This window comes from Lipotes vexillifer, unplaced genomic scaffold (genome assembly GCF_000442215.2).
Source record: "Lipotes vexillifer unplaced genomic scaffold, Lipotes_vexillifer_v1.1 scaffold1783, whole genome shotgun sequence".
Taxonomy (NCBI): Eukaryota; Metazoa; Chordata; class Mammalia; order Artiodactyla; family Lipotidae; genus Lipotes; species Lipotes vexillifer.
The window spans coordinates 198887-218379 of NW_006777435.1; the positions used below are offsets into that span (position 1 = coordinate 198887).

Consider the following 19493-nt stretch of genomic DNA (forward strand, 5'->3'; position numbering starts at 1 on the left):
TTAAGTGCTCTCTTAGAGGGTTTGTTCAAACAGGCTGCATGGCCCACCCCCACCGTATGAACCCACAGGTCTGGTTTGGGCCAGGAGTTTAAGTTTCTCACTGGTTCCCAGGCGATACTGATGCTGCTGGTCTGGGGACTACACTGAGACCAGTGTGCCAGACCAGTGTGCTGGTCTGGCCCACCCGCCACACTGAGAATCACTGTTTTAGAGGCTTCTTGTAGGAAGTGCATGAGGGCAGATGGGGTGAATAGACCAGGTGAATGCTGGGTTAGATCCTGACATTAAATAGCACATCACCTGCCTTGCCTGGGCCTCTGCGTGTCTCTCTGTAAGATGAGGGCCCTGGGCTCCCATCAGCTCTATGAGGACTGGGGAGGCAGCACTGCCATTGCCACCTTCACTTTGGATTTCGGGGCAGCTTTGTGTGCCCGAGTGGGAACGTGTCTGTGTGGCTCTAAGATGCTAGTAACTGGAAGTGAGGTCTGCCCGCCCACTGGTGAGACTGGCCATGTGCCAGGCCTCCTCCAGCCCCTTCCTGTGCTACCTCGTCTCCTAGCAACCGTGAGAGGCGGGGCTTTCACCACCCCCATCTCACAGATGAGCAAGCAGAGGGGAGAAGCCAAGTGACCTGTTCAAGGTTTCCAGGTGGTGGGTGGGGCACAGGGGGTCAGAAAAGCAGGAGGTTCCTGGGGGAGGCATAACAGCAGTGCCCTCCCGCCTCTGGTCTGGGTCCAGGGCTGCTCAGCCCCGTGAGGCAGGCATCTAAGCAGCTCTCTGTGGGGGGCCACCCTGTGCATGGTGTGTGTGAGTGGTGTCCCTGGCCTCTCGCCTTCCCCAGATTGTGCCATTTGCCCTGGGGGAGACCCCCTTTCCCCTGGGCTCCAGCCACGGCTTTCCCAGGTTTGCTGCAGCCGCCCCGCCTCTCCCGGGTTCTCTCCTTCCTTTGCTCCTGAGGCCTAACCTCTGTTTTCACTGTGTTTTACAGAGTGCTAGTAACATTTGAAATTAAAATCAAAGTAGTGACAGAGATTTGGGAGCTAGAGCTAAGAGTTACACATCCAGACTCTGTTGTGATATGCACCCGTGAGAGCTGGTGGTGCTGGCGTTTCGTCTCTCTGACTCCCAGCCCTGATCCAGCAAGCCTTCCAGTGTGTGGGCAAGGATTCATGTGCCCTGCTGCCACGTTTGCTGTCTTCCTGACCCTGGTTCCCATGTTGGGACGTGTCCCTGCCTGGTCTGAATACTGACTGCGCTGAGGCAGAGGCTCTGGAAGTCAGGGTGCCCACAGGCTGGCAGGGCTGAGGGCCTTGGTGCCACCCAGGGGTCTCCCACTCACTGTCCAAGTCACCCCTGAACACGGGAAATTGCTCTCAAGTGTTACTGGCAACATCAAACCCACTGAGCATGTAACAGTGGGACTTGCGAGGCCACACGGATAGGGGAGTGAGACCAGGGCTGACCTCCAGTTTTCATTCCCAAACCTGTCCTGCCAGCCAGGGATGAAAGGACATGTGTGTGTTCACTGAGCATGTCCCATGTGCCTGTCACAGGCCTGTTGGAGCCTCGGCCTGGACCTGCCCACCGCGAGGCTGGCGTTGTGCCTGGCGTCGGGGGAGCCAGGGGTCTGGCTCAGCCTCTGAGCCCTTCCTCCTGTCTTGGCTCCCTCCCCCTGCTTTGCCCTTTGGCAGCATTCTGCACAGCCGCTGGGGGCCTCGGCTTGGGCACGGAGCGGGTGTCCTGGCCGGTGGGTGCTCTGGCCCCACTGCCCCTCAGCCACTTCCAGGAGAGGGGCTCCCTGGACCGCCATAAACCGTGCTGGAGCTGACCAACCAGGGAACGTGGCCTCCCAGGACTGACCTGGCCAGTGCCCACTAGTCCTTGGTGGCAGAGGGGAGAGTGGTTGCGTGTCACCGCACTAGTGTGCAGTGATCCCACTCCTCATGTCTGCCCTCGGCTCGCTGGGCAGGTGGAGGGCAGTAGAGGTTTCTCCTGGCTCAGGTCTCACCAGGGCTTTTTTTTTTTTTGGCGGTACGCGGGCCTCTCACTGTTGCGGCCTCTCCCATTGCGGAGCACAGGCTCCGGATGTGCAGGCTCAGCAGCCATGGCTCACGGGCCCAGCCACTCCGCGGCATGTGGGATCTTCCCTGACCGGGGCAGGAACCCGTGTTCTCTGCATCGGCAGGCGGACTCTCAACCACTGCGCCACCAGGGAAGCCCCATCACCAGGGCATTTTAAAAGCAAGGCCTGGTATTTACAGACCCGTGCCCGTTGATCTCTAGAGTCCCGGGGCTCTGTGTGTTTGTGTGTGTGCAGGTGTGGGTGGTTGGCGACGGCGGGGGTTCCTCCTTAGGAACTGCCTCAGTGCTTGGTGCTGGCCCGGAACAGTTGCTCTAGACATAAGGGTTGATTTCCCCGCCCCCACCTGCCTGGAAAGGAGTGGGGGTGTGAATGTCAGTTACTCAGGGTGAACCTGTCTTCAGCCTTTTGTCCATTGGGAAGGGAAACGAAAAAGCTCAGATCCAGGTTGACCTGATGCTGGGAAGGTTTTTGCGTTATTCTGATCTAACAGAGGCTGGAGCTTGGCTCTGCCCCTTACTGCCATCTCCCCGGAGCAGCATTTTAATTCCCTGTCTGTAAAATGGAGACACTCATAACAGTGGTGGTCTCTCAAGGCTGTGGCGAGGCATAAAGCGCAGGGTTTCTAAGTGTCAGCTGTCCTGTCACCTCATCAGGACCTTCCCTGTCCCTGCGAGCTGACCCCGTGTCTGGGTTTCCCAGGGGAACGGAGGTAGAGTCTGCAGTTCGGCCCACCTGTGAGCTGAGAGCGCCCGCGTGTCTGCCCTGGGAGATGTCACCACCTCTTACCTTTAAAGTAGATGCAGTTCAGGAGCATCATCTGAGTCGCGGGGTCCACGTCCTCTAGCACGTCTCTTATGAGACCCTTGGTGAGACGCGAGATGTGCTGGTTGGTTTGGGAGATGAAGGCGGGATCAGAGAAGTCAGCCACCCGGACCTCGGCAAAGTAGTACTGTCGGACCTTGGCTCTGAAGTCGTCCAGGACTGGAACTTGCTTCTGAATGTACAGGTCGCTGACAGACCGCAGCGTGTACCCGAAATTCCTCCGGAAGAGGCGGTGGGTCAGCTTCCGGAACAGGTTGTGGACGGTGCCCAGCTCGTATGTGGTGCTGGCGTTGACGAAGTCGGTGAAGCGCAGGGCAGCGTGTACCTGCTCGTGGGTGTCCCCCCGCAGGCCCAGGGAGAGCATGGCCATGGCTGCGGACACACCTATGGGCGCCAGGAAGACATTGTCCGAGACACCGACCCGCTCCTTCAGCGCCCGGTAGAGGTCTAAGGCGAACTTGGCGTTGAGGAGGTTGAGCCGCTGGATGCGGCTCTTGCCCGGGAAGAGCTGGAGCACGCTGCCGGCACCAGTCCCAGGGTCCACGGGCGAGACCGCGTCCACGACGTCGATGTAGTCGTCATCCTCCCCGAAGATCTTCTCCAGGTCCAGGTAGTCCTCGTCCTCTTCCCCGTCCACGATCCACTCGTTGGTGACTGTGTTCTCCTTGTGGAAGTCGGCAGGCAGGAGGGGTCTGCTCAGGTTTCCACTCTTCAGCTGCCCCCACTGGGGGTCCGCAGACTCGGGGTCTCCCCCTCTGCTATCAAGCTGACCCTGAGGGCCGAGGTTCCCACACACGGATGCCAGGAGGAGGGACACCACGAGAGAGTGCAGCAGGCGCTGCATTCTGGCAGAGCTGGAGCTGGAGGGAGAGCAGGAGGTGGTGAGGGCAGCCTGGCAGACTGCCCCCTCCCCGCCCCACACACTCACACACACACCTCTGCAGGCCCCTGGCCACAACCCAGGGGGGCCCCAGGGGTGCCAGTCTCTAACCATTTTAGGATCTGCTGAAGATAAAACAGACGCCTGACATTTTATGTGGCTTCATGAACCTCCTGGAGGACCCCTGGGCCCAGATCAGAACCCCTTGTTGAAAGTGTGCAAAACCATAGGGCTCAGGGGCCCCAGGGAGTTTCCTTTCCATTCATTCACTGAACTTTGTGTCCCTTCCTCAAATGACATATTGGGTGGGCCCTGGAGGCACACAGGTCCCCCAGCTGGATGGGGGCCCATGTGTAGTAAAACACGGTTCACAAGGGCACTGCCAGGTGGGGGGCAGGGGGGGTGCCAGGCAGGCTGAGGCTCCGCCTCCTGTGCTAGCAGTTATTTGGGGTGGTTTAATCTGTGTGATTTGGACTGTGTCTGCAGTGCAGAGGTCACCTGGGGGCCCAGTGGGCATGGTGGGTGCCGGTCTTCCTGCAGCCATGGGGGATGAGGGTACAGCTCGCTGCAGGTGTACGTTTTCTCGTTGTGTCTGTCAGTCGGCTCCCACTGCTGTCAGGAGGGACCAGAGCTCTCCCACTGAAGTGTTTCTGGCTGGGGTTACAAATAGTCTCACCAGGTGTATAGGGTCTAGGCGAGGGTGCTGTCAGAAAGCTCTTACTGAAGGCCTGAGGGATGCTCCCTCTATTTAAGTAAACAAGGCACGTTTTTAACAGATACTGTGGGATGAGCCATCTGTCTCCCATTCCTCCCTCTGTCACGTCCTTTTGGCTGCCAGACGGCTTTGTCCTTCTCTTGCTTCCTTCCTGGTTGTGAATTGCATCCTGGGAAATGAGCCATTATTCGATGCTTCTCTGTCTCCAGGACAGTGACAGCAGGTGTTTATGCTGCTGCTCAGTCATGCAGGATCCCAGCATCCCTTCTAATCACCTCAGAAAGAGGAGAGTGTCTTGTCAGGTTTGTCATGTGTGTGACCATCTGGTACATTTTTGAGGACCAGAATGTCTGCTTCCCCTCCAGGCCAGGTAAGAATCACTGGTTCCTGTTAGGTAAATATCAGGACTTGTTAGGCCTGAAGATGGTGTGCTGGCAATGGTAGTGACTCTGAGCGGAGCCTCTTCTGGGTGCCGGTGCTGGACCAGGGGCTTTGGTGACTCAGCTCCCTGCGCAGAGCATTGTGCGTATCGGGGGTGCTGAGCCTGCCTGAGTGTGCCAGTGGCTAGATTAGACCCAGGTTAGTGGAGCCCTTCCCTGTGTCCAGGGCTCTGCCCGTTCGGCCTGGAGTGCCAGCACCGTTGTCCCTGCCCCAGTCCCCACCTCGGCTCTTCCCTGCAGCACTCTTAACACAGTCAGCTTGCACACTCCTCTAATCACGACGTTTTGGAGAGGGAAAGTCACATGGTTTCTGACTTGGAACTGTCTGTTGTCTTTTCCTGTTCCCTTCCTTCCCTCCAGCCTGTAGCCGAGGCTGCCACACACGTTGCCTGCACTCAGGACACAGTGTCTAATGTATGTGGCTGCCGGCAGAACTGGGCCCAGGTTCTGGGTAGAATTGGGCATGGGTATTGATGGCAAGACACTGAAAAAGTGAGAAAAGAAGAGGTCTTCTTGCTAGGCTACACTTGAAAGTATCCTTCTTAGGTTAAAATAAGCTTAAAAAAACCCAACTTGAATAAACAAGAGTTCAGGCAAAGGAATCTGAGACCAGATAGGGAGGCAGAGGTTGAAAACATTCGTGTCTTTTTGCTCCTGTATTCAGATAGTACGTGTAGAAGCTTCATGTACTTGCTTCTTCCTATTCCTGTATTACACGATGAAAAGCCCAAAACACTTTGCATTATGCTCTCATCAGAGGAAGCAGAAGGTATCTCATAATATATCTCATTTTATGTGGTAAAAAATTAGGTACCTGAAAGGTAAATCTTCCTGTTGTTTTGCCATTTAGTATCACAAGAGTTAAAGAAGATACTTTAAAATTATCACTAGGTTGTGTTTAAATCCAGATTACTATCTTGGAAGAGAAGCAGTATTTTTTAAAGGGAAATCATTCAAAAGTTTGTTTTTATGGGCATTTCCTATGGCGCCTTCTCAGGCTGGTTGCGTGGTGCGGGGCTGGGCTTTGTGGTCCCTCGTCCCTCCTGGCTGCTGTCTCCCGGCCCAGACGTAGAGGGGGTAATGGAGCTGTGGACAGTCTTCAGGTTGAAATAACTTCAGGCTCACAAACGAGTTGAAAGCACAGCACAGAGAATACCCACCCTGTACCCGCGTCTCCAGACTCGCCAGGTCTCTCTACGTACATGTGTGTGCGCATGTGTGACACACGTCATTTTTCTGAACCATTTGTGATGCCCCAGAACTAGGGTGCCCGCCCACAGCCCCCAGCACCATTCCCAGTTCAGGTCCTTAACCTAGCGCAGTCCCTCCTCCCCGGTTGGCTGACAGTCCCACTAGCGTAACTGACAGAATGTTATAATAGGCAGCTTAACAAAACCTCTAACCCTTTCTAAGACGGTGTAGAGAGCGTTTGAATGTAGTTGGATAGGGAAGCAAACCAGTTACCCATCTCTAACCACCTCAAATAAAAATTCATAATCGGCAGAAATGTTAGAAACCTACTCACCTCTGTGCTGCTGAGAACTGGCTTTGCAGGGGCAGAATCGGCCAAAGTCACCAGCAGGCTTCAGTGTGACCTTTGGTGCCGGACTGCTGTCGTGTTTTCCAAAGTAAATACATCCCAGATCAAACACCGCTCAACTAGCTTTGTCAGCATGAAGCCCTCGTTGTGTCTTTGGTTACCACCGAGTGGCTTGTGACTCCCAGTGTTTGGAGGCCTGTCTCTGTGTGGATGAGCTTACGGGAGCAGCCAGGACACTCTGCGGCCCAGGTCTTGGTTGCATCGGGGGCGGCGGCTCTGATGCTCCCCTGGACATGGGAGGGCCCCTCTCGTGTCTTCCAGCTCCGAGTTCTTCCTCTAAGTGATTGCAGCTTCCGACCTCATCCTGGGCTCTGGGGTGACGTGCCTGCTAGGCAAGGTGTCCCCACCCTCCTATGAGCTGTCCCTCCATGGACAGTGGAGGGGAGGGTGCAGGTAGAGACTCAGAGCATAAGGAGACCCTGGCCCGGGCCTGTCTGCCATCTGCAGGACATGCAGCCCCGCTCTGCTGTCTGTTGTGGGATAGCCAGGGCCGTACTGTGGTGCTTCCCATGATCACATCCACTCAGGTGTTTGCAGGGGGCCGTGGCGCCGTGATCATTTCTATTTTTAGTTTGTGGTGGTTTTGGGGGGGGGGGGGGCAGGGGCAGAATCGGCCAAAGTCACCAGCAGGCTTCAGTGTGACCTTTGGTGCCGGACTGCTGTCGTGTTTTCCAAAGTAAATACATCCCAGATCAAACACCGCTCAACTAGCTTTGTCAGCATGAAGCCCTCGTTGTGTCTTTGGTTACCACCGAGTGGCTTGTGACTCCCAGTGTTTGGAGGCCTGTCTCTGTGTGGATGAGCTTACGGGAGCAGCCAGGACACTCTGCGGCCCAGGTCTTGGTTGCATCGGGGGCGGCGGCTCTGATGCTCCCCTGGACATGGGAGGGCCCCTCTCGTGTCTTCCAGCTCCGAGTTCTTCCTCTAAGTGATTGCAGCTTCCGACCTCATCCTGGGCTCTGGGGTGACGTGCCTGCTAGGCAAGGTGTCCCCACCCTCCTATGAGCTGTCCCTCCATGGACAGTGGAGGGGAGGGTGCAGGTAGAGACTCAGAGCATAAGGAGACCCTGGCCCGGGCCTGTCTGCCATCTGCAGGACATGCAGCCCCGCTCTGCTGTCTGTTGTGGGATAGCCAGGGCCGTACTGTGGTGCTTCCCATGATCACATCCACTCAGGTGTTTGCAGGGGGCCGTGGCGCCGTGATCATTTCTATTTTTAGTTTGTGGTGGTTTTGGGGGGGGGGGTTTTTGGTCACGCCGCACTATTTGCAGGATCTTAGTTCCCTGACCAGGAATTGAACCCGGGCCCCGGCAGGAGGCGAACCCTAGCCAGCACCTAGCCCATACTTGGCACTCATAGATCATAAGCATTTGGACCGCTGAGCCCCCCTCGCTGCAGGTTGGTTAGCGCTGTGTGGGGGCTCGACCTCTGCTGGGGACTCTGGAGGGTCCACCTGTCCACCAGGCGTTGTGCACACATGTAACCGTTTTCCATACCCGAGACGCCTTCCCCTGCCACGCACTGGGTGGGACACCATGGGGACAGGGACACAGGGACTCCAGCCTCACCCCTGCCACTGAGCACTCTGCTTTTACCTGCTTCACACCCTGTGGTTCTGCCCAAGGTCACTGCCCCGCCCGCCATGGTTCCGGCCCTTGGGCCTGGTGCTCCTGTGGCCAGGCGGCTACTCCCTGTTGCCTGCCCGCCTGTGAACACCAAGCGCCCCATCCCTGGGTCCCCAGGAGCTCTGGGATGCTGCTTGCCTGCCTCCCGACGAGGCCAAAGGGCTTTTCCCTGCCAGTGTAGAGCCCGCCCCGCATACAAGAGGCTCAGGATTGTTTCTGGGCAAGCTCTCTGAGGGCTGCTGGTTACTGCCCTGTGCCCTCTCCTGCCCAGTCTGACCTGTTCTCTGAGAAGAAGCCTGGAGAATGGGTCTCGAGCTTACGCCTGTAGGTGTCAGGTTCATATGCAGGTAACCACCTTCTCTCCCTCTCTCCTCGGCCCATCAGCTCACCCGGCGGTTGCTGCCCATCAAAGAAGCGAAGCCGCGGTTGCAGAAGCTCTTCCGGGATTTCTGGCTCTATTCCGTGCTGATGGGATTTGCCGTGGAGGGGTCAGGTAGGGGACGTTTGCTGCCCCGGGGAGGACAGTGCAGAGTAAGGACCAAGATGCGAAAGTGCCCGACCTAATGGTACCTGTGCCCACGCACAAGACAGGCCCAGTGCGGCTGCCACCTCCTCAGGAAACACTTCCCGAAGTCGTTTAGGGTTCTGGGAGCACCACATACCTTAGGGAAACCTGCCCCCATTAGGAAACACACTCATTTCTATGCCACGTTTGGGACAGTGGCTCAACCAGAGGACCCACGACTCCAGAAGCTCAGCGTGGGCCCCGCCAGAGCTCTTCTCGAGCCAGGAGGCACCTCAGCCCATGCTCTCTTGCAGGACTCTGGCCGGAAGAGTGGTACGAGGGCGTCTGTGAAATAGCCACCAAGTCCCCCCTGCTCACCTTTCCCAGCAAAGAGCCCCTGCGGTCTGTCCTCCAGTACAACTCAGCCATGAAGAACGACACAGTCACCCCCGTAAGGATGCCTGCCTGCCAAAGACAGGTGGTACCGGGCAGCATTTCGGGAAGCCCTCTGGTACAGTGAGGGCCAGTCTTGCATGTCTGGTTCATGGGCACGGCCCCGGGGTTTGCATCTGGGGGAGCAGCCACGCCCACCCGTGCCCAAGCAGTCCTGGCATTCGTCCCTAGGCCGAGCTGAGTGAGCTCCGTAGCACCATCATCAACCTGCTGGACCCGGCCCCCGAGGTGTCCGCCCTCATCAACAAGCTGGACTTCGCCATGTCCACCTACCTTCTGTCCGTTTACCGGCTGGAGTACATGAGGTACGTGAGCTTCGCCACCCGTACCCCCGATTGAGCTGGTTTTACGTTTGTGTTCCTTGCAGGCTTGGGCTTTTCTCAGTTCCTCCTAACAAGTAAGCTGTCTTAGAAAAACTACCCCCAACCCCTTCTGCTCTTCTCCTGTGCTTGTCCTTCCTGATCACTGGATGCCACGTGTAGTAACACACCAGGGATCTGACTCCAGTAACACCTCCCCAAGGGAACAGGTTCTGAGCTGTCACCAGAGCTGCCACCAACTCAGTGCACTTGACAGGTCGGAACCTCTGCCGGGAACCAGCCCTCTCTGAGACGCTCTAGGGCATCCCCCAGGCTGATTCCAGGACCACATTGGAGCACAGACAGCAAACGGGAAGTGGGGGGCTGCTCCAAACAGTCCTCCAGGGCACCTGACACTCAGGACACCTCTGCAACCACAGGGAGCTGACAGCTAGAAGCACTAACATGGATGGAGTGCCAGCCCCACAGGCGCTGCACGAGCTCCATGCACTGACAGGTCCCCCCAGCAAGCCCACAAGGTGGGCACTGTACACCCCACTTCACAGGAGGGAACCAGGGCCCAGGCGCTCAAAGAAGCTGCCCAAGGTCACGGTCTGATTTGGCCTGAGACCGACATTGTCTCCAGGGCAGTGCCTGCTGCCTCCCTGTAAAGGGAGACTGGAAGCAGCAGCAGGACGTCCAGAGCCCAGCCGCCCACCCTGTGGACCTGTTGTGGGGGGCTGCAGGAGGACATTTGTTTAGGTCACAGGAGAGGTGCAGTTAGATATAGAATAAGGTCTTTCTCAAACCACTTAAAACAGAAAGTATTGATTCTTAAAGCGAGGGATATTTGGACAACGCCACTATTTTAACTTTTATTTGGTGCCACGAGACCCTCTGGTAGATTGGATCTTGCTTGGAAGCTTGACATATAAACCAGATGGAAGCTGTTTTGGGAGTGAGTCCTCCCACCCTCAGTCCCCTCCTCCTGGCAGTCCCAGAGTCCCCACAGCCAAGGGAGCTTTGACTTTTCTTTTTTCATTACACATTTTTTTTCAGTTGTATAAGTAATAGGAGAACATTATACAAGACCGTGGAAATAGTTGAGGGAAGAAACTCACTCTGCTCACCAGCACCATCTGTAGTGGTTAGTATCGTTCCTTCTGGTCTTTTTTTGTTACAAAGAACATATTTTCAAAGAAAAACCAAGCCAAACCAAAACAGCAAAAGCCTGGGTCTAATCCTGGCACGTGTAGCTCCAGGAGAGGCCTCTGGGCCCGTTCAGCCTCCAGCACCTGCCGGCAGGGCTGTGGGCTGTGTCCACTCCCTGGTGTGCCCCACGGTGACCCAGGGCTCTCAGGCGGAATCTCTAGTTGGCGGGCGGCTCTGAGAGCCCAGCTCTCGCCCGGGGCTGCCTGCCAGGTCCCCTGGACTCCTGTTAGCACCGAGAAGCAGCCCTGAAGCCTTTAGTCCAGAGCCTGGCTTAGATCCCAGCCACCAGTTATCAGGAGAGCTTTCAGACAACAGCACACATTCTCGCCATGTGCACGAGGGCGCTGGAGAGTGTCTGCGCTTGAGCCCTCAGCGCCCATGGAGCCTTAATCTGAGAGCGTGGGTGCGGACGTCATCCACGCGCACTGCTGAGCATGTGCCTGGCCGTCTCAGTGGAGCCCCAGATGCCAAGCACCCTGCACCGGGGCCCTGGTTCAAGCACATGCCTTCCTTTCCTTTCTCTTCCTTTTTTCCTCAAGGGTAGGGATATTGTTTTACTTGTAAAAATGTCCATGGTGCGTAAAACAGAATAGAGAAGAAAAACATTTGATGGTAGAAAAGATGCTAAGGAGGAGAAATGCACGTCTCCGTTTGCTGGCCCTGAGTCCAGAGAGGCCCCCTGTTGCCGTCTCTTAGCTTTCCCTTCTAGAAATCAGCCGCATGCTCATGGCGTGTATCCCACCCGCACACAGCGGGATGTGGGATCATACCTCTTCACACCTGTCCCGCTGTACCTCACCCTTTCCTCCCAGCCGGAAGTCTCGAATATTCTGTAGCAGCACAGAGAGCTGCCTCTCATTTTGGTGGCTGCCTGATGCGCCGTTGGCTGATGGACATGCAGCCGGTGCCGTTAGGACCTTGTGCACGTGACCCTTAAAACCCCTGGCTCGCAGTGGGCGGCTGCCCTCAGCCTCATCTGCCCGGGCAGCATTCCATCTGCCAGGGGATCAGAGCTTCAGACTCACTCTGAGCTGTTCCCTCTAGGGTCCTGCGCTCGACAGATCCTGACCGCTTCCAGGTAATGTTCTGCTACTTTGAGGATAAAGCTATTCAGAAAGACAAGTCTGGTAAGTTGACTCCTGCGGGCTTCTCGTAATGAACTGAGATTTAATAGTGTAAAAAAGAATACTGCATCCTGTTTTCTGTCTGTGTCAAGAAAATACTTTCATGAGGCTATGTACTACATTGGAAAGATCAGTATAAAACATTTGACTTTAAAATATATACATCTTGGGCCTCCCTGGTGGCGCAGTGGTTGAGAGTCCGCCTGCCAATGCAGGGGATACGGGTTCGTGCCCCGGTCCGGGAGGATCCCACATGCCGCGGAGCGGCTGGGCCCGTGAGCCATGGGCGCTGAGCTTGCGCGTCCGGCAACGGGAAAGGCCACGACAGTGAGAGGCCCACATATCGCAAAAAAAAAAAATATATATATATATATATATATACATCTTTCTGGCTCTGCCTCTGCTGCCAGGGGCCCGAGAGTAGAAGCACTGATGCTCAGATGTGCTCCAGCCCCCAGGTTTCAGTCCCAGACACCGTCCTCTGCTGAGGGACCCTGGGCTCCTCGGATGATCTGGATGGACCTGGGGCATCTTGTGGCCAAGGAGCAGTAGTGCTTCTCAGGCATCTGAGGCAGGCTGAGAGGACTGAGAATCAGGCTGCAGGGGCTCCCAACTAACAGACTATCAGAATTCGAGCATGGATACAGTATTTCTATTATCTTGCTTAAAAGAAGGGCAAATATGCTAGGACGTATATATCCAAATACGTTAGGAGATTACATATATATGATTATATATACGATACCATAATTTTGTTTCTCCCACTAAAGTGTTTGTGAAGTAGGGACGTGTAGTTGTTTTTCTCATGCAATCAGGAAAGAGGGAGCAGCAAGAAAGAGCCGCATGGTCCAGGGAGAGGCGGGGCACCTGTGTAGGGTCACACCTGGTCTCAGAGTGACCAGGTAGGAAGGGCACCCAGCAGGTGATGGGCAGAGACGTCCCGCGAGCAGCCTGTTAGAGGCGCTCATTAGCGGAGAGCAGAGAGCTCGCTGGGGGGCATCCTGCTTCTTGCCGTGGGGGCTCCACGCCTCAGCAGGCTTGCTGCCCAGCCACCAGTTATCAGGAGAGCTTTCAGACAACAGCACACATTCTCGCCATGTGCACGAGGGCGCTGGAGAGTGTCTGCGCTTGAGCCCTCAGCGCCCATGGAGCCTTAATCTGAGAGGGTGGGTGCGGACGTCATCCATGCGCACTGCTGAGCATGCGCCTGGCCGTCTCAGTGGAGCCCACAAGGAGACCCCACTCGCTACCACACGTTTCCAGCAGGCCAGGACCTGTGGGCCACATCTGATTGAACTCCCTTCTTTTCCGGGAGTTTCAGGATACAAAATTCTGTGTGAAACATGAGGACTCACAAGTCCCAGGATGCAGTGTCCTCAGACCCTGGGCTCACAGGGCCTCGGTGTGACCAGCCCCAACAGGACGATACTCCCAGGGAGACAGAAACAGAAGTAACTTCTCTAGGGTATCAAAATGTGCCCATCACCAAAACCCTACTGAGGTGAACCTAAGATAAGAATAGGAATTAAAACATGAAGAGATATTAAAATTGAGGCAGCAAAGAAAAAAAATTAAATGCATGGTACTGGCACTGTTTACCAGTTTTAGTATAAGGACACGATAAATTGTAGCATCTTTGTGTTGGTCTGTGTGCTGATTTATAAGATATTTAAAAATTGAAGAGACTGAAATATTAGACCTGTGCTTTAATTAAATGCTTAGAAGAATATGATGAAGTTTATAAATGTGTTTAAATATTTGATGAAATTTAGTATGCTCAATCCACAAATTTTTAATGTATCTCATGTAATAATGCATTTATTCAGTAAATGGTATTAGCAATCATTTCAAGTATTCTCAGAATAAAAGTTTTTAAGAAACTGAACTAGTTCCTAAAATGTTAGGAAGAAATTATTCATGAAGTTATGTTACAGAATCTTTTTAAACAAATATTGTTTTTATTGATTGATTGCAAAAAGAATTAGCTTTTCAGATTCAATGAACAGTGTTTTACTATTCTTAAAGACATTTTTTTGAATCATGCTTTCTGAAATTTCCTGGAGTCAGTGGACACATACCTGCAGATATTCCCCAGTCTGAACAGATTATTCAATGGATTTACTCTTTTTTACACATTCTCCTAATTTACTCTCCAAGTGCCCTTGGATGGATGATTTTTTTTTTTTTTTTTTTACAAGCATCCTTGATTTGCTAGATCCACGAGGTCTGGTTGATTAACAGTGTGGAAAAATGTTTTGAGGAATGCTGAGTAATGATTCTAAGGTTAATAAATTTGGCATTGATACATTTTTTTTTTTTTTTTTACAAGCATCCTTGATTTGCTAGATCCACGAGGTCTGGTTGATTAACAGTGTGGAAAAATGTTTTGAGGAATGCTGAGTAATGATTCTAAGGTTAATAAATTTGGCATTGATACAGTTAGTAGTGAGGAATCTTGGGACTTCCCTGGTGGCACAGTGGATAGGACTCCGAGCTCCCAGGGGGGAGGGGTTCGATGCAGGGGGCCCAGGTTCGACCCCTGGTCAGAGAACTAGATCCTGCATGCATGCCGCAACTAAGAGTTTGCATGGCGCAACTAAGGAGCCTGCCTGCCGCAACTAAGGAGACTGTGAGCCACAACTAAGGAGCCAGTGAGCCACAACTAAGGAGCCCAACTGCTGCAACTAAGACCCGGCGCAACCAAATAAATAAATAAAAATGAATAAATTTTAAAAAATTAAAAGTAGTGAGGAGTCCTTCCCACGCCAGCACCATCAGCACACTGACGACTCGAGCAGCTTGTTCTTGCCAATGGAGAACTAACTCCCAGGTGTCTCGGGTACCATTTTTTTCTTCTGTTGAAAAATCAGTCCTTGGAGAAATCTTTTGAGAAATCACCCCAGGGACTGTGAGGTGCTGCTCCATGTGACTCCGCACAACAGTCCAGAGGTTGGTTTGACTCCTGTGGGGCTGGCAAGGAAGGACGGTGGGGGGCCCGGAAGCCCCCTCCGCTGGCAGCACAGGGATGGCCACCAACTGTTCTAGCTACACAAGGTGTGTCGTGGAGGAAACGTTGGTGTTTTCTCACGGTTCTCTCGCCAACACTGTGGTTCTCCCGCTGTTTTTTTTAAAACTCTGCCCCATCAGCACTGAGCACACCCAGTGCCCAGATCTTGGTCTCAGAACACTGTTCTCCAGTAAAAGGAACCCGGGCTCCGTGGAGGAATGGTGACTCTAGGGAGAAGTGGGGCAGGGAGAGTATAGGCTGAGCCCAGGGCATCTTGCAGGGCCAGAAAGTAAGATCATGCCAAAACAAGAGGAAAAAGAGAGAAGGAGAAGGTGGGGAGGTGTGTTGCAGGGCCCAGGAGCTGACCAGAGGGAGCAGCCACACAAATGATGAGCATCCGTGAGTCTCTACTGACTAGACCGTTGAATAAATAAAACACAGGGAGGGACACGCCTTCAGGTGGAATTCCAGTTGCTAAAAGGAGAAAGAATGCGGAAGACAGAAAATATCGACAAGAACCAGAGGGACAGCTGCTGCAGAACACACTGATAGATGGTTTCCAGGAGAAGTGGGGGGCTCTGCACAGCCTGACGTGTACAGGTTCTCGGGAGCCGCTGCCCCCCACTCCCTGCCCCAGAGTGAGGGCTGGACCTGGGGACTCGTGTCTGAGGGTAGAGGGAGCATTCAGGGCCAGCCCACCAGTGACAGGGGCACCAACTTCACCCTCCCCCCCATAAGATGCGACCAGGAGGGCATTTCACCTAAAATCCCACGAGCTTGGTCCAGGCATGAGCGATCATCACACACACCTTGATTGAGGGACACCCTACAAGATGCCTGTGACCTTCAGAAGTGAGGAGGACAGAAAGACTGGAAAGCCTAAGGAATCAGCACAGACTACTGGGCTCAGAGCCGTGCTGAGCGGATGCCAAGGGGTGCCCTGGACTGGGTCCCGGGACAGAAAGGGGGCCATGGGGGGAAATGCAAGTAAAGCTGAGGGTTTGGGGGACAGTGTTGTATCAGCGACAGATGAGACAGTGGTCCCCTCTGCTGATGCCCTGCCCTCTTGTTGCAGGGATGATGCAGTGCGTGATCGCCGTTGCCGACAAGGTGTTTGACGCCTTCCTGAACATGATGGCAGATAAAGTAAGCCTTGTTGGAGCGCCAGTGCACGCCTGCCGGGGCCGTGCAGGGCCTGCAACCTGTCTCTTCTGAATCCAGGCCAAGACCAAGGAGAACGAGGAGGAGCTGGAGCGCCATGCGCAGTTCTTGCTGGTGAACTTCAACCACATCCACAAGCGCATCCGGAGAGTGGCCGACAAGTACCTGTCCGGGCTGGTGGACAAGTGAGCTCGGTTTCCTTCTGGTGCTGTGCGTGTGTTCACGTGTGTGCGCATGTGTGCATGTGTGTGTGCGTATGTTTGTGTGCACACGTCTAGATTTGGGATGCAGGGAAGGGTCGACCTTACATCATCAGTACAGAGAAAAGTGGACTCAGAGTCACAGCTCTCAAAGGGCGGGGCAGCCTCCACAGGATGTTGGCAAGTGAGGAGTCAGTGGCCTAACCCTCCCCTGTTCAGAGTGGTCGGTGCTACTTAGAGCACATCTCCTGACCGGGTGTCAGGTCCCTGTTCTCGGGATCCCACCCTCCCTGCTGCAGGGCTCTGGGCTCACTCTGGGATGAGCCGTCTCCCAGCCCAGAGGCCCAGCCAGAGGACCTGGTGGAATTAGTTTCTCCCAGGCCCTCAGGAGGAGGGGAGCTCACTCTGAGCTGGTTCCACCCTGGGCTTTCCTTGCTGTGTTGAGAGGCACGGCAGGCTCGTGGAACGGGCCCTCCCAGGTGAGGGCCCTCATGGTGGGCTGGGCCGGCCTCAGTGCACTGCCATGCCGGGCCTGCCTGCAGCTCCCACAGGCATCCCCGGAGCCTTCAGCAGACACCATGTGCCCATCCAAGTAGGGCCGGAGGGCATGTCTGAGCCAGGCCACTGAGCCTGCAGCCTGCTCCCCTTGGCCCAGGGCCACCTGCTTTGAGCAGCGGGGGGTTTTCAGTGGTAAACACTGCAGTGCTACACAAGCCACGGTTGTGGAACTGCGGAAATGGCAGGCCGGCTATAAGTTACATGCAGATTTCCTATTGTGTGGAGGTTCGGCACCCCCAGCTCCCCATTGTTCGAGGGTCACCTGTCCTGCCATGTTCCATGTGAGGGTACAGGGAACTTGGTTGAAAACAGGGAGGATCCCTGTGGGAAGCAGGGAGTGGTCTGGCCACCGCATAACCAAGATGATGGGGCTGGGGGGCCGGGGCTGGGCAGCAGGAGGGGTGAGGGGCCTTAAGGAGCACAGCTCCTTGGACAGGTGGCTTCTGGGCCCTGAGAGGTGGCTCTGGGTGCAGATTCCCCCACTTGCTCTGGAGCGGGACAGTGCTGAAGACCATGCTGGACATCCTGCAGACCCTGTCGCTGTCACTGAATGCCGTGAGTACCCCGCCCACCCTTCTGAGCCTAGCTCATGCCACAAGCCGTGAATGGGGGGTTGGGGGGCTCCCATCACAGATGGGAGAGGTGGGGGAAGGGAGGGAGGTGCTGCGCAGGTAACTGCTTTGGAAGAGGGACTTGTGTGCTTTCAGGATATTCACAAGGACCAGCCTTACTACGACATTCCGGACGCCCCCTATCGCATTACCGTTCCCGACACCTGCGAAGCGCGAGAGGTGGGCCGGGGGTTCAAACTTCAACACAAGGCTCTGGGGGACATGGTCCAGCCCTGTGCTCACTAAGCTCTGACAGCCCGGCGCACCCTCTTCCAGAGCATCGTCAAGGACTTCGCTGCGCGCTGTGCGATGATCCTACAGGAGGCCATGAAGTGGGCGCCCACTGTCACCAAGTCTCACCTACAGGTACTTTCTTGAAATCATCAAAAAGCATCCTGGGGAGCTCCTTCCAGCCTTGCAGAGAGCTGTAGCCAGACAGCATGCTGGAAATACCGACAGCACTGGTGTGAGCTAGCAGACCAGGAACACTGGTCCAGACCCAGGGTAATGGGACACCCTGTAGGGTGAGCATGCTGGTCAGGGGCCAGGAGGGCAGGTGCGGTGGGACTGGGGGGCGGGCCCAGGGGAGCCGACCGCTTATGGTAGGCAGGACTAGGGGTGCATGCGGGCTGGATGAGGGTGGCATGGCCAGGAGCCCAGCAGGCCAGCAGGAACAGTGGCTGGCTCTGGCTCTGGCTCTGGTCCCAAGGGAGTGGCAGCCCGAGTGGAGCCATCTCTTCAGTGGATCAGGGCGGGTGACGCCCGCCTTAGAGCCAGGGTTCCCTCCCCCACCTCACACGTGCTGCACAAGGCTTGCTTTTACCTTTAAAATAACACAGCGCTTCCCCGTCTCAGGAATACCTGAATAAACACCAGAACTGGGTGTCGGGGCTGTCGCAGCACACAGGGCTGGCCATGGCCACCGAGAGCATCCTTCAATTTGCCAGCTACAACAAGCAGAACACCACCCTTGGGGTATGTGTGCCTCTGGGGAGCGGGGTCTCCATCAGCCGTGGGAGCCCTGCCCCCACGTGGGGAGCTTGCAGTGTCTGCGGCAGACCCCAGGCTCGGGGGAGCTGCTCACCATGTTTCCGATGGAGCTCTAAGGTTGATCCTTTATCAGGATCAGGTCCACGATGGACGAAATGTCCTGCTGGACACGGTCAGCACGTTTTATGGTCATGCTGGCCTGGCCATCCATTGGACTGAGCTGCACCCCATGTCCTTGGCTTCGTCTCGTTCTGCTCGAGGTTCATTTAGGGGCAGCACGGGCAGCACGTGCGCTGAAGGGTTCCCTCTGAACCAGATCAGAGACTCGCCTCAAAGCTGGTGGTTGGCAGCAGTGGCCTGTCCGGCAGTGGTGCGATTTGGCGTCTCCCAACCCTGGGGCCCAGTGCAGGGCCTCTGCGGTCCGTGGGAGCCCAGGTGGCCACATGCACCTCTGTGCTGCGCGCTCTGGGGTCAGGGGAGGCCAGGCACCCAGGTGGGAAGGGAGCCACCCCTTAGGCAGGCCTGAGGATGTGGGCAGAGGCCAGCAGGGCTCGGTCCTGGTCCGAGGTGATGTTGCCTAAAAGATTTCGGGATTTCTCCACAGAAAAGTAGATTTAGGTTAGGTTTTTCCCCTTCCTGTTGCTCAGGAGGGAAGGACCGTTTTTATCTTGTGTTTTGATCGCTGGTTGTTGGGAGACCCCGGCCCTAGAGCCCCTGCCCTGCAGAAGGTGCAGCCTGTGGCCTGGCTGACCTCTCCGCCCAGAGGGGAGTGGGCTGGGGGCTGATTTGGGCACAGGAGCAGGGTCAGAGAGATGCAAGGGAGGGTCTGGCAGCTCTCAGTCCCTCAGGACTGTGCTCAGCCTGGCGAGGGACCCCGTGTCCCCACTTCCTGGGGAGCAGGCCGAGGTCAGGGACAGTGAGTGGCAGAGCCAGTTTCCCACACATGCCTGCTCCAGGCCACTGTCTCCAAAATATGTAATGCACTCTCAGGTCACCTTTTTAAAAATGAACCAGCTTAAAATTTTTATGAGAAAACTGCGTATTTTTTGTTTGTGGTTCAGTTTTACTGTTTATATCGTTTCCCCTGACCTTCTTTCCCCCCACCCCTACCACCCCAAAATAAAAAGTTGCCCAAAACCGCAGCACCTGAGGATTGGTTGTCTCCAGTAGTGTCCGTGTATGACGACTGGCTGTGCTGGTGTGTAGGG

The 19493-nt window shown here is 55.3% G+C and overlaps 2 protein-coding genes across 2 annotated transcripts in view; one reads left to right on the forward strand and one right to left on the reverse strand.

Moving 5' to 3' along the window:
* The window catches only part of SERPIND1 (serpin family D member 1), a 7095-nt gene extending 2783 nt beyond the window's left edge, over nt 1–4312 (reverse strand). Inside the window, exons 1-2 of the mRNA XM_007451008.1 lie at nt 4284–4312; nt 2870–3765 (exon numbers count right to left, since the gene is read on the reverse strand). Coding sequence (XP_007451070.1) covers nt 2870–3749 — 880 coding nt within the window. The 5' untranslated portion in view covers nt 3750–3765; nt 4284–4312. The remainder of the gene's footprint in view (nt 1–2869; nt 3766–4283) is intronic.
* Nucleotides 1–19493, forward strand: part of PI4KA (phosphatidylinositol 4-kinase alpha) — a 97035-nt gene that overhangs the window by 55734 nt on the left and 21808 nt on the right. The window contains exons 20-29 of the mRNA XM_007451006.1: nt 8550–8658; nt 8985–9121; nt 9295–9428; nt 11679–11761; nt 15841–15911; nt 15987–16111; nt 17158–17239; nt 17392–17475; nt 17572–17661; nt 18151–18270. Coding sequence (XP_007451068.1) covers nt 8550–8658; nt 8985–9121; nt 9295–9428; nt 11679–11761; nt 15841–15911; nt 15987–16111; nt 17158–17239; nt 17392–17475; nt 17572–17661; nt 18151–18270 — 1035 coding nt within the window. The remainder of the gene's footprint in view (nt 1–8549; nt 8659–8984; nt 9122–9294; nt 9429–11678; nt 11762–15840; nt 15912–15986; nt 16112–17157; nt 17240–17391; nt 17476–17571; nt 17662–18150; nt 18271–19493) is intronic.